Raw genomic sequence first — 13689 nt, forward strand, 5'->3', positions numbered from 1 at the left:
ACTCCCCTATGATCCAGCTAGGAATTTACCCCAGGGATACAGGAATGCTGATGCATAGGGGTACATGTACCCCAATGTTCATAGCAGCACTCTCAACAATAGCCAAAACATGGAAAGAGCCTAAGTGTCCATCATCTGATGAATGGATCAAGAAGATGTGATTTATCTATACAATAGAATACTACATGGCAATGAGAAAGAATGAAATCTGGCCATGTGTAGCGACATGGATGGACCTTGAGGGTGTTATGCTGAGCGAAATAAGTCAGGCAGAGAAGGACAGATACCATATGTTTGCACATATAGGTGGATTAGGAGGAACTTAACGGAGGACCATGAGGCAGAAGAAGGGGGGAAATAGTTGGGGAGAGGGAGGAAGGCAAACCATGAGAGACTCTTGAATGCTGAGAATAAACTGAGGGCTGATGGGGTGGGGGAGAGGAGAAGGGGGGTGATGGGTGTGGAAGAGGGCACTTGTTGAGATGAGCACTGGGTGTTAAATGGAAACCAACTTGACAATAAACTATTTAAGGAAAAAAAACTCTCTTAAAGTTGGATTTTGGAAAAACATCCAAGAAGAATGTTGGGAAAATGTCATGATAGTAGTTCATCTCAATAGGTATTTCTTTTTCCTTCCTCAAAATCTTTTTAGCTCTGTTCTTTACAATTTCAAAGAAATGTACTCTCTTAAGAAAGATTAAATGACATCCAACAGCAACGGGAATGACACCAATGAGATTTACTCTCCTCCAGTTGAATAGTTCTCAGCTCATTTGATGCTTAAGGGAAGACTAAGACTTGGGTGTACTGTTCATTAAGGTTGGTGAGGCTGAGCCCTCCCCATGAGACCCCTGTCCCCACAACAAAATCTAAAATACAAATTAATTTGCCCCTTACCTGAGAGAATGGCAAACGGTCTGTGAAGTTGTTCAATTATATCCACTGCCACCAAAGGTCTGATTTCCTGTTGCATGATTTCATCTGCACAAATGAAATACAAATTAGGTTAAATCCTTGTAAATTACAAAGAAAATTTTATTTTTTTATTTAAAAATATTTTTTACATTTTATTCATTTTTGAGAGACAGAGTATGAGTGGAGGAGGGGCAGAAAATGAGGGAGACAAAGAATCTGAAGCAGGCTCCAGGCTCTGAGCTGTCAGCACAGAGCCCAATGTGGGGCTCAAACTCATGAACTATGAGATCACGACCTGAGCTGAAGTCAGACACTTCACCTACTGAGCCACCCAGGCACCCTTATTAAGAGAATATTAAAAGGAAGAAATGGATGCTCCACTAGTAGGGAAACCTGAGAGTTATCAAGATGTGCTTCAAGGCACATTATTCTCTTGAGACCTTGTTTCCTGAGGTGCATAAATTGATCTGGGTATTCTATGGTTTGAAGCTTACACCCATGAGCATAGAAGTACATTTCTAGAGCCCCTCCCAAGGTTTTAGGAGCAACCAGAGCAAGAAAGTTTAAGTTTCTGTAGCTTCCACAATATACCTGCTAGGATGGTCTCATTACCAAGGCAGGTACTCAGGTATCTGCCTACTCCTTTAGGTCTGCAGAACATTTTAAACACAAACAACATTAGTCATCAGAGTTCATCTCAAGCTGCGTCATAAAATCAATCTGAGATTTATGAAGGTTCTTTGCTTTTTGTTCAGTCCCTAATTCCTTCCTTTTTGCCTCCATCCTTAGTTGCCTCCATGCCTTTTTATTTTTTCCCCTTCCAGTATACTTCAAGGGAACTCTTCTCACTTTCAAGAATGTTTAAGGAGGCATTTCCTCATTTTGCTAATTAAAGATGCTCTATACTGAATAAAAAGTTCCAGATTTCCAAGGCAAAAATTCAAATCTTTCAAGCACAAACCTACAAATGTCCTCTAACCCTAAGAGTGATCTATAACTTCTATGATTTGCATTCTATCCATTTGGGGAAAGAAATTAGAGAGGGGAAAAGACTGAATGGAAATCCTGGGCTGGAAAGAGTAAGGCATTTTCACACTCTCACAGCCTAAGATATTATTATCTTCATGTAACTGTTTCGCAGGGAATCTCAAAAAGTGAACTGGTTATTGTTTCTACAGCAGTTAGAAATCAAGTTAGATTAAAGAACGAGACAAATAGTCTTGTATATTGATGCTAAGTAGGAATCTCCCATTGATTCAGCCTGGAGTTGGGGTAATGTTTTGACACTGCAATGTTGATCAATCAGAAGATTGTATTAGGGAAGCTCCTCCCAGAGCCTTGGTTTCCACCTCTCAGCTTTAGTGTGAAGGTTCAAGGAGATGATACACATGGGGATGCACACAGTAGATACTCAATAAGTGCTAGTTATATCCCTTGATCTGGAAAGGCCTTTCCCATATATGCTTTCTGAAAGTCTTGTAAGGGATGGGGCAAGTGCCAGCTTAAATGCCAAGACCCTTTTCAATGAATTCTACCACTCTCTCTGGAGGAAAGGGAGTAAACCCAGGCCAGAGTTCCTTTATCCCTCCTTCATCTTCCCACCCTGATTCCACTAAAAGTTCACTAACCCCGTTTCACTGTTAATTTTGGTAGATGCAATAATGGCACTGTAGTTATACTTCGCAAAAAGGGAGGGCCTTCTCTGTTTTATACATGAACTAAAGTATTTAACAGTAAAATAAGTCTGATATCTGCTTAAAAATGCTCAGGCACAAAAATGAACTATTGGGACCTCGTCAAAATAAAAAGCTTCTGCACAGTGAAGGAAACAATCAGCAAAACTAAAAGGCAACCAACAGAATGGGAGAAGATATTTGCAAATGACATATCAGATAAAGGGTTGGTATCCAAAATCTATAAAGAACTTATCAAAATCAACATCCCCCCCAAAAAAACCAAATAATCCAGTGAAGAAATGGGCTAATGACAAGAACAGACACTTCTCCAAAGAAGACATCCAGATGGCCAACAGACACATGAGACGATGCTCAACATCACTCATCATCAGGGAAATACAAACCAAAATTACAATGAGATACCACCTCACACCCATCAGAATGGCTACAATCAGCAAGTCAGGCAGCAACAGATACTGGCAAGGATGCAGAAAAAGAGGATCTCTTTTACACTGCTGGCAGGAATGCAAACTGGTACAGCCACTCTGGAAAACAGTATGGAGATTGCTCAAAAAATTAAAAATAGAACTACCCTATAACCCAGCAGTTGCACTACTAGGTATTTGTCCAGAGAATACAGGTGTGCTGTTTCTAAGGGGCACATGTACCCCAACATTTATAGCAGCACTATCAACAATGGCCACAGTATGGAAAGAGCCCAGATGTCCATTGATGGATGAATGGATAAAGAAGATGTGGTATGTATATACGATGGAGTATTACTCAGCCATCAGGAAGAATGAAATCTTACCATTTGCAACTACCTGGATGGAACTGGAGGGTATTATGCTAAGCAAGATTAGTCAGTCAGAGAAGGACAAATATCATATGACTTCACTCATATGAGGATACAAAACAGATTAACATAAGAGAAGGGAAACAAAAGTAAAAACAGGGAGGGGTACAGAAACATAGGAGACTCTTAAATATGGAGAACAAACAGAGGGTTACTGGGAAGGTTGTGGGAGGGGGTGGGCTAAATGGGTAAGGGGTGTTAAGGACTCTACTCTTGAGATCATTGTTGCACTATATGCTGACTAACTTGGATGTAAGTAAAAAAAAAAACTAATAAAAAGAAAAAAAATGCTCAGGCAGTAGCCCCTGCCAAAAATGTATGGGTCAAGGGGAGGAAGAAATGAAACCAGATTGGCAAATGTGGATTAATTGTTGAAGCTGGTTGATGGGTCCATGGGAGTTCATTATATAACTCTTTTGCATATGTTTCAAATTTTTCACAATAAAATGTAAATTATAAATGGACACCAACATAGAAAATTTAAGCAGAAACAGGAGTTACATAATCAAAGAGTTTTTCAGAATATAATCTTCCAGTGGTCTAGGAAAGTAGCATATTCAAAAATAGAGCTGGGTTATTATTTTTTCATGCCTGAGGGAGCATATTTAAGAGATAATGACCCCGGGGTGCCTGGGTGGCTCAATCGGTTAAGCGTCCGACTTTGGCTCAGGTCATGATCTCACAGTTCGTAGGATTGAGTCCCAGGTTGGACTCTGTGCTGACAGCTAACTCAGAGCCTGGAGCCTGTTTCAGATTCTGTATCTCTCTCTCTCTCTGACCCTCCCCTGCTCACGCTGTCTCACTCTCTCTCAGAAATAAATTAAAACATTTAAAAAAGAGAGATAATGACTCCAAAGAAAAACCAAGATCATAATATATATAGTTATTGTACCTCAATATTTGAGGTTTGCTCTAATTAGAAATTTTAAGGGTGTAAGATCTGAAAGTGGACAACAGAAGTAAGTTAAACCAACCATCCCCAACCCATCTCATTTTTTTAAGTGAGGAAATGGAGACCCAGAGAGATTCTGACCTTCCTTGTGGTCATATACCTTAAGCATGGACATGGGGTCAGCCTGGCTGGGATCATCGGACTCTAAGAGGGCAAATCTCAGCCTTTTGTGATAGAATTCCCAGACCCCTGGTCTTCAGGGGCACTGTCTTTGGCCACCACTAAGAGGGTAACTAGTGTCTCTCATCATGGGAATCTGTGGAGGTTTGTGTAGCCTTCCAACAGACACCTTTCCCACCTGAGGTTACCAAATGAACAGTACTAAAATTTAGAATTTGTTTTCCAAGAATAGAAATGAGCTGGTTTGCCTTTGTTGAAAGAGCTTGGCCCCCAGCCAGGGAGGGATAGGGCGATCCTTGAAGACTTCCCAGCAAAGGAGCTTCAGGACCCCATCTGGCTGGCTGCAATAAATCATGTGCATTTCTCAGACTCAGGGCTGACCCAGAGCATGGAGATGACCTCAGACACACCCAGCTTTCAGTGATGCCTGACATCTATGGGCCTGCTGGAATAGGGGCAAGGTTGGTTCAGCCCCAAACAGGACACATTCATGCTCTGACCAAGAGACATAAAGACCAGCTCTGCTGCTGGAGAGCCTTGCTCTCCAGTGCTGTATGAATGGGGTAGGGAAGCTCTTTGGTCTAAAGGAACACCTTCCCCTGCAGTAGGAAAGAATCCAAACAGCCCTGTACGGGAAGGGCCATTTCTGTTAACGTCTAGCTAGGCTACCAGAGCAAGAACATTCTGAGTCTCAGCACCTTCTGTTGTGAATATGGCTTTTTCTTCTCTAGATACAGTTGGGCATGAGCAGTGATGACCCACCGAAGTGGTGGTACCTGATGCACTTTGCCTGGTCCCTTGGTCCTGTGTGGAAGCTTCATGTTTGCTGCTTGCTATTTTTTATGTGCATGGACTAGGGAGAAACTTGTCTCTTTCAACCTTCATAAGGCAAGGGGAAGTGATCATTCAACATCAACACAATTTCTATCCTGTGCAAAGTTACAACTAGATCAGGGAAAAACTTGTCCCTTTTCTATCCCTGATAAGTATACAGGTGTGTGATTGTATGCTACCCTAGACCCACAGTTCCAGAGATGCAGAAGGCATTGAAGTTGCACTAACAGCCTCCTAGATGATGGAGTAACAGCCTAGCACATCCCATGGAAACTCAGCTTGGGAAGGCAGGAAGCAACACCCTATGTTGTCCACTGCCCAGTATCAGAGAGCATTGCAGGACCCGGGGCAGGACCTTTCCCACTGATACACCCATCCTCACAGCAGAGGGCACAGAACTGCTGAGAACAGCTATATGCAGTCTGAGTGTCGCAACTGATTAGGAATAAAGGGCAGTGAAACTTTTAGCCTCCCACTCTGGTTGTTCTGAAATTTCAGTCATCCTGGGATTTAAAAGATTCAAGTATGGTCTGAAGAAAAATAAAAGAACCGAATTGCTAAATAAGTAAGTTAGGGGAACAAAGTTTGGTCTCCACCGAAGAAGGAAGGCAGCCCCAAGTTTGACAGACTCTGCCACATTTCTACTTTGCCAAGAGAATCTGGTGAAAAGAAAAATATGGAAGAGTGTGCCACTTAGCTGGACTAGATGAGCCCAGAATCCCCACCCTCAGCCTCAGAGCAGCACACTTTTCTGCAACACAAAGGAGCATCAGCTGTGAGCCGGCCCAACAATGCACCTCACAGATTAACTCACTTAATTGGTTGGATAATGACAGTAAAGGAATGCACCTTTTCACTAAAATGAACCTCCGCCAGCCCACCCCGCCCTCTCACACCCACAACTAGACCAGACTGGACTGCCAGGAAAACACTTGTGGACCAGCAGCTCTGAGAAATCAGTTGCCAGGCTGATAGGAAGAGCCATCCCATGGGGTCATGTGTTTCACTTCTCTTTCTTACTGGTTAGGTCAGAAATAACACAAACCCATTTTCCTTCTTTTACTGGTCCCTGTATTAGAGCAATGCTTAACCTGAACCATAAGACTTAGTATTGAAGTCTTGTCATAAATTAACAATGAATAAAATGCATGTGAAAAGCAGATGGAAGAAATTTTTTAAAGGAGAAATCTAGAACTTTAAAAGCAAGAACACTGAAAAATGTCCAACTTCCTACTATCAAATAATGCAATTAAAACAATAATAGGATACTTCTTTCATCCATAAAATAATTGAGACTCTAAAACCCAACCCTGGGTTGTTGTTGTTGTTGTTGATTTTTTGACAACTAATACGTGTACATGGCCTTGGGGAGTGAAGCTGGCAGATTCCTTTTAGAAAGTAGTTTCACAATATTTTATCCAATGATTATTGTGTAGTTACATTCCAAATCCTTTACATGCAGCATCTCATTTAATTCTTAAAACAATGCTAAGGGTAATACTGAACTAGATTTGCTCATCCAAGGTCAAGCAAGGTCATCCAAGCTTATCCAAGGTCAAGCAGAGCCAGAATTTAAATCCATCCCATTATGAACTCCAAAGCCCAACATCTTAACCACTACAATACAGAGCTTCAATATGCAGCCATTAAAATCTTCATAATCTTTTATTCATTCATCCAATATCTGGAAATTTAAGCCAAGAAATAGTAAAATCCAAATGTTATACACTAAAAAAAGGTAGACTAGAAATACTATTTATAAGAGTGAAGAGATGAAAGCATTGATTATATAATTATGAAGGCCATCTCCACAGAAAAAGATTTAAAATATAATATAAAGGACATAAAAACTACATGTGAAGTAGGACTTCAGATAAATTAGAAAAAAAAAGAAAGTATATGGTGTATTTGTGCACATGTGTGTGAGCATATGAGAAAAGAATACTTGAAATGGTTGTGTTAGAGTAATGGAATCATTGTGGTTAACTACTTAGCTTACATAGAGAAAAATATGCTCTGGTAGCCTTTATTCTTTACGCTAATAAGACTTTATTGAAGTACAATTTACATGTAGCACAATGCACAGAACTTCAGGGTACAGTTTAATGTATTCTGATAAATATATACACTCATATAACCATCAAACAGATCACGATATGGAACAATGCCATCACCCCAAAAGCTTCCTTATGACCTCTGTCCCAGGCCCCACACTGTTGGGAGCTCCACATACTACAGCCCTCCGTCCCATAAATACATGTGTTAAAGGCCACATGGATGGCTCGGTGACTCGTGATGCAGTGCTCAGGGCTGGCGAGGCAGCCCCACACATCTACCCTCTTGACACCACTGGCAACCCAGAGAAGTTCTTCTCCACATCTCTTGGTCTATATCCTTAAAAGAAAGAATGACTGCATCCAATGCTATGACGGCTTGTGGGCTGTGCCACTTCTGGTATCAGGGACAGATGCTGCTTCAGAGTGCTGGGAGGATTGGAGCAGTGGAAGTGCTTAGGTAAGAGAAGAGACATATTAATGAACATGTCAAATCTGTCCTCTCACATGGCATGAATGCTGTAGAGTCTTACATAATGAAATATCTTCCCAGCACTACCAATCCTCAACCTTTTTCTTCCTTCTTTTAAATTTTTTTTAATGTTTCTTATTTATTTTTGAGAGAGAGAGAGACAGAGCGTGAGCAGGGGAGGGGCAGAGAGAGAGGGAGACACAATCCGAAGCAGGCTCCAGGCTCTGAGCTGTCAGCACAGAGCCTGACACGGGGCTCGAACTCACAAACCACGAGATCATGCCCTGAGCTGAAGTCAGACACCTAACCCACTGAGCCATCCAGGTGCCCCAACCTTCTTTCTTCCTTCTATTTCATGATACAAATACATATATTCAAAACATGAATTCCCCAATTACAACATTTTACTTAGATCACATTTTAGATCATCGCTCTCAACGGAGCTCAAAGTATCTGAAAATCTCAATTACAGCAACAGTGCTTTTGCTAACATAAAGGCAAGAAAAAATATTTTTATGGATTAATTAGTGACTTAAAAATTACAGGTATTTTTATTACCCATCCAAATTTCACAGGCCCACCAATACAACCACTCAGACACACACAGTAATTCCATTTTGTCATCTCTGCTATTTTCTGATTTTCAGTCACAATAAAAACCACAGCTCTCTACATATTTTAATTTTGTTTTTATTAGAGTATATTTGTAAGGTAGGTGGAAAGACAAAACACATTTTATTTAACTGTGGCATGGGGACCTCCTTCTGCACCCTTATCCTGTTTAAATGCCTATTTAAAACTGCTTTGAGAACCAGTAAGCTATTACTAAGCATAGCATTTCTGTTTTTTAATAATTATCCAAATCCCTTTTCTCCATTTTCTTTCCCTTACAGACAAAGTTGATACCTTTTTTTTAAAGCTCCTTAATTTCGGCTGACATTTCACATCATACCCTTGCAGGAGACAAGCACTGCAGAGGTGGAAGTTTCTATGCATGAGTTTCCTTAGCAACAAGACCTGGCGATGACATTCCCCTGTAGCCCTTCATAACTACAGGAGAGGTGAAGCGAGTTCTGCTGCCTAGAGTATTCTGAATAAAAAAGCAATCAAGGCCCTGAAGGAAATTGAGAAAATCTGTTGAAAATATTTAATCCCTCCTTCCCATAAGGCTCTCCTGTTTTACCACTGGGTTTCAAGTACCCCCACCTGCATTTTAATCAATAACCCACCCCCAGCCATGCTTCTCAAATTATAACCAATATACAAATCACATGGGCTTTAGATAACGGATTCTGATCCAGTAGGCCTAGAGCCAGGCATTTTTAACAAGCTCTCCTGATGCTGCTGATTCAACAGGGAAGCAAGCACAGCATTGATTCCAAGACCTTAGACTATTCTTGGTCCTTTCCTGATGCTTTTGAAAATGCAGGTCAGGGGAAAAAATAATACAGTTTTTACTTGGATTGTTCACTGTCTGCTTCTCTTATCATTCAATAAAAATAATCATCGCCCTGTGTTCCAAGTATTCTTGAAACTGAGGCCCAGATGGTGTAAATTTTCTCTTCTGTGCTGATGGTGAGGTCAGCATCCTGGGAAACAAGCCACCCTGGCTTGAGAACCTGCTTAACTCTCCTTCCAGCACACCTCAAGCCCTGCCCCATTGCTCAGGGTGGGTTCCTTCATGCCTATACCCTCTCCCTGTCGGCCTGCTCCTATCCCTGGATTCGTCTCTTGTCTGGAAGCAGTGTCTTGGGAAAAAACAACATAATATGGTATAATAGGAGGTGATAAGACCTGATACAAGTAATAATCATTTAACATAGCATTCTTCCAAACATTTATACACTTTCTTTCTAAAGCTCCTAGAGAAAAAAATATCTTAACACAAACAAATCAAAATGGTAGAATTTTAGACATTTTAGCAATATGATGGATAAACAATTTTATTTTTGTTTAAGAAAAAGTCCTGGAAGCCCTGGTAAAATTTCCTTCCTCCCTCTCTTGATTGACTGATTCATTCATTCATTTGCATTCAGGTATATAGCAGAATAAAAAGAACAGGACTTGCATCCCAGCTCTGAGACTAACTAGCCCCTCCATCTTCAGGGTCTCCCTGTGTAAAATGGGAATGAATAATAATTAATACTAGCTCCTTGGAGGGCTGTTGGTGAGGATTAATAGTACCATTTATTGAACACTTAACTGCCTATTGGGTATTTTGCTACATGTTTTACATACATTATCTAACAATTAATTAAAATAACATGTGAAAACAGTTTGTGTATAAGAGATTCAACAGATGCTAATTAAATTTATCATTCAGTCCTTTGAGCTATGATCCTAAGGATACCACAATAGATTTCTCACAAACACTCAGGTTATTGCCATACATTGGTGGTTTACTTTGAAATTCTGCCCATAAACTCCTCTTGTTGACCTTCCTCTTTCAGTATGAAATAAGTCTGACAGAATTTTTGAGTTCAGAAGGACTCAGGAGCAAAACAGAGGTTAGAATTAGGTCAAAATATTAATAAGTATGTAGTATATGATAAAAGTGGAATTTCACATGGAGACAGGGAGAGATTATTCACATGTAGTGTCAGGTCAATCTGCTGGCCACCAGAAGACATCAAGTTTAGTCATTAAGAGCATCGCCTCTGGTGCCACAATGCCTAAATTCAAATCTTGGCTCTGCCACTTATACAAGACTAATCCCAAGCAAGTTGCTAGACCTCCCTGTGCCTTAATTTCTTGATCTGAAAATGGGGGAAATTATAATACATCCACCTCATATAATTGTTGTAAGAATTGAGTTAATATAGCTAGAGAGCTTTAAAAAATTCCTGGTATATGGTAAGTGCCATGTAAGGTTATTTATCACTGTCAAAATGTTTAAATGTATCCATATTTCACTTCTTGCCAAAAGAATAAGCTCCAGTTACATTAAATAATGAAACTATAAACTCCAAAATAAAGTCCAGCCAAATTAAATAATAAAACCATAAAAATACTAGAAGAAAATATAGGAGGATATTTTTTATAATACTGGAATTAGAAGAGCCTTCCTGAGTATGACAGAAATACCAGTAAGAAAAGATTGATAAAGTTCATTTAAAAACTACTTTAGCAGGGCGAACGCACCTTGAACAAACTAAAAAAAACAGCAACAAATTGGAAAATTTACAGCACATGTAGTGATGAAAGGCTTATCTTCCTAGACTATAAAGAGCAACAGTGGGCTGGCTGGTGCCCCCGTCCCAAAAGATATGGCCATGTCCTAATCCTAGTACCCGTGAACATTACCTCATGTGGAAAAAGGGTCTTTGCAGATGTGATTAACTTAAGGCTCTTGGGAGGAAGAGCCTATTTTAAATTATCCAGGTAGACCCAGAAGGCAATCATATGTTTTCTTATAAGAGAGCAAAATAGAGGAGAAGGCCAGGTAAAGATGGAAACTGAGATTGGCATACAGCAGTCACAAGCTAAGACAGGCCTGGAGCCACCAGAGCCTGAAAGAGACAAGAAAATAAATTTCCTTTATAGCCTCTAGAGAGCTGCACCTTGATTTTGGACCTCTGATCTCTAGAACTGAGAGATAATAAATTTATGCTGTTTTAGATATTAAGTCTGTGGTTACTTATTAGAGCAGCCACATGAAACAAACACAAACCAGGAACAGGTAATTCATGGAATAAATACAGCCAATGAATTGATATAAGATTGCAGTAATGGTCAGAAAGGCCGTTTAGACACTCCTAAAACCTGTATTAACATACTCAGATTTTCACTGCTGTCTTGAGTCACAGACAGAATAAAATGATTGACAGCCAAAGCATATAGGCAAGCATTTCACAACCTTTTACTCTGGGGCGGGGGGGGGGCGGGGAGGGATAGAAAAGCAACAATGTATACATAATGCTGCCAGTTTGGAATTCAGAAATTCTTCATAATCTTCTTTCAAATTACTTCTCCTCACTACTAACAAAACTGTAAAGCCCTTATGAATCAAACTTACTAAAATCAGGGCAGTAATTTACACTTGAATTCAAGCCCTGTAGGATTTGTGCATGCACAGGCAAGTACCTAGGTGTTTTATGAATGGAAAGCAAAATCTGATTAGCAAGTTGTTCTTTCTTGTAACATGTAACAAGTTGTTCTATGTAGCAAATACATAGTAACCCCTTGTCTTTGATAACACAGTATATGTATTATATCCTATATACATGTATGGTATATAGTATAAGCATGAATTCAGAAACTATCTTGCAACAATGATGATCTCTATTAATTTCCCTCTCTTTAAGAAATAGGTTCCAAATAGAAGTAGAGTAATGAGAGACACAAAGACAGTTGTTTAATCCCTTTTCCTAGTCTGTGATCCAAGGGGAAGGAATGTATTATAAACATTTTCAAGGCCAAAGAAAAAAAAAAAAAGAAAAAAAGAGGGGGGTGGTGTTATTTAAAAGAAAAACAAGCCCATCCATAAAAGCAGCAGTCTTAGAAACAAGTAGTTGCTTCAGCCTTTAGACAACATCTCACTGGCTTCCAAATACATGTAAGGCATACTTATACTTAGAAATGCTGTTCCTTCTCACTCAGCCCACTGAACGGAAGTGCTTTTCTTTTTTCTACTCTTAAACCACCAGTCTGTTATAAATTCATTTTCAGTGAAGTGTTTTCAGTGAAGTCTTAACATTTCTGATTTAACATTACTTTTTCAGACTTAACATCTTTCTTCAGGAACATGAGGTTCATTACCTGGATTCGTATTTGCATTTTACAAAAGCAATATATGCTGGTTATTTTTCGAAGTAAAAAATGTCTGGCCCTAGCGGCTGCTGGGAGTGGGCAGTGCCACCCCCACCCCATCTCCCGCCAGCAGCTGTCCGGCCCCTCCCCTTCAGATGTGGCTGGGTGGGCTGGGGCTCGAGGAGGCCAGGACCAGGGAAGCCGCAGACCCTGACCCCGAGCTGCTCAAGCAGCTCAAAGGCGGTGATAATAGCTCCTCAAGTCTGAAGGGAAAAAAAGCCCTCCAATAATACTACAATGCAAAAAATGGGAAAGAAACAAAAGGGAAAGAGTAAAAATGTGGAAGAGGCAGAGGTAAAAAAAAAAAAAAAAAAAAAAAAAGTACCAGACCAATGTGTAGTGAATGGGAAGGTGAGGCATTTCTTGAACTGGAAGGGATTTACAGATGCTGACAAAACTTGGAAACCTAAAAAAATTAGACTGTCCAGAGTTACTTGAAGCATTTCTTTTTTTCTTTTTTCTTTTTTTCTTGTTTATTTTTTGAGAGAAAGAGAAAGAAAGAGCAGGAGTGGGGGAGGTGCAGAGAGAGAGTGAGACACAGAATCTGAAGCAGGGTATGGGGGTGGGCCTCAAACCCATCGAACCCTGAGATCATGACCTGAACCAAAGTCTGATGCTCAACTGACTAAGCCACCCAGGCATCCCTGAAGCATTTCTTAAGTCTTGAAAAGCTGGTAAAGAAAAAGATGGTACAAAAAGAAAATCTTGATCCGACAGTGAATCTGATGATAGCAAGTCAAAGAACAAAAGAGATGCTGCTGAGAAACCAAAAGGCTTTGCCAGAGGTCTTGATCCTGAAGAATAATTGGTGCCAAAGACAGCAGCGGAGAATTAATGTTTCTCATGAAATGGAAGATTCAGATGAGACAGACTCACTGCTGGCAAAAGAGGCAAATATGAAGTGTCCTCAAATTGTAATTGCTCTTTATAAAGAGAAACCAACTTGGCCTTCTTGTCCATAAGATGAAGCTCAATATTTGTTTGCATTGCTTTATACATAT

At 40.1% G+C, this 13689-nt stretch overlaps 1 protein-coding gene across 1 annotated transcript in view; it reads right to left on the reverse strand.

The window, feature by feature from the left end:
- The window catches only part of MCF2L2 (MCF.2 cell line derived transforming sequence-like 2), a gene marked incomplete at its 5' end in the record, with an annotated part of 252251 nt that overhangs the window by 215144 nt on the left and 23418 nt on the right, over positions 1-13689 (reverse strand). Inside the window, one exon of the mRNA XM_039242331.1 lies at positions 898-981. Within this exon, the coding sequence (XP_039098262.1) occupies positions 898-981 (84 nt within the window). The remainder of the gene's footprint in view (positions 1-897; positions 982-13689) is intronic.

This window comes from Hyaena hyaena, unplaced genomic scaffold, assembly GCF_003009895.1.
Source record: "Hyaena hyaena isolate Hyena2069 unplaced genomic scaffold, ASM300989v1 scaffold_213, whole genome shotgun sequence".
Taxonomy (NCBI): domain Eukaryota; kingdom Metazoa; phylum Chordata; class Mammalia; order Carnivora; family Hyaenidae; genus Hyaena; species Hyaena hyaena.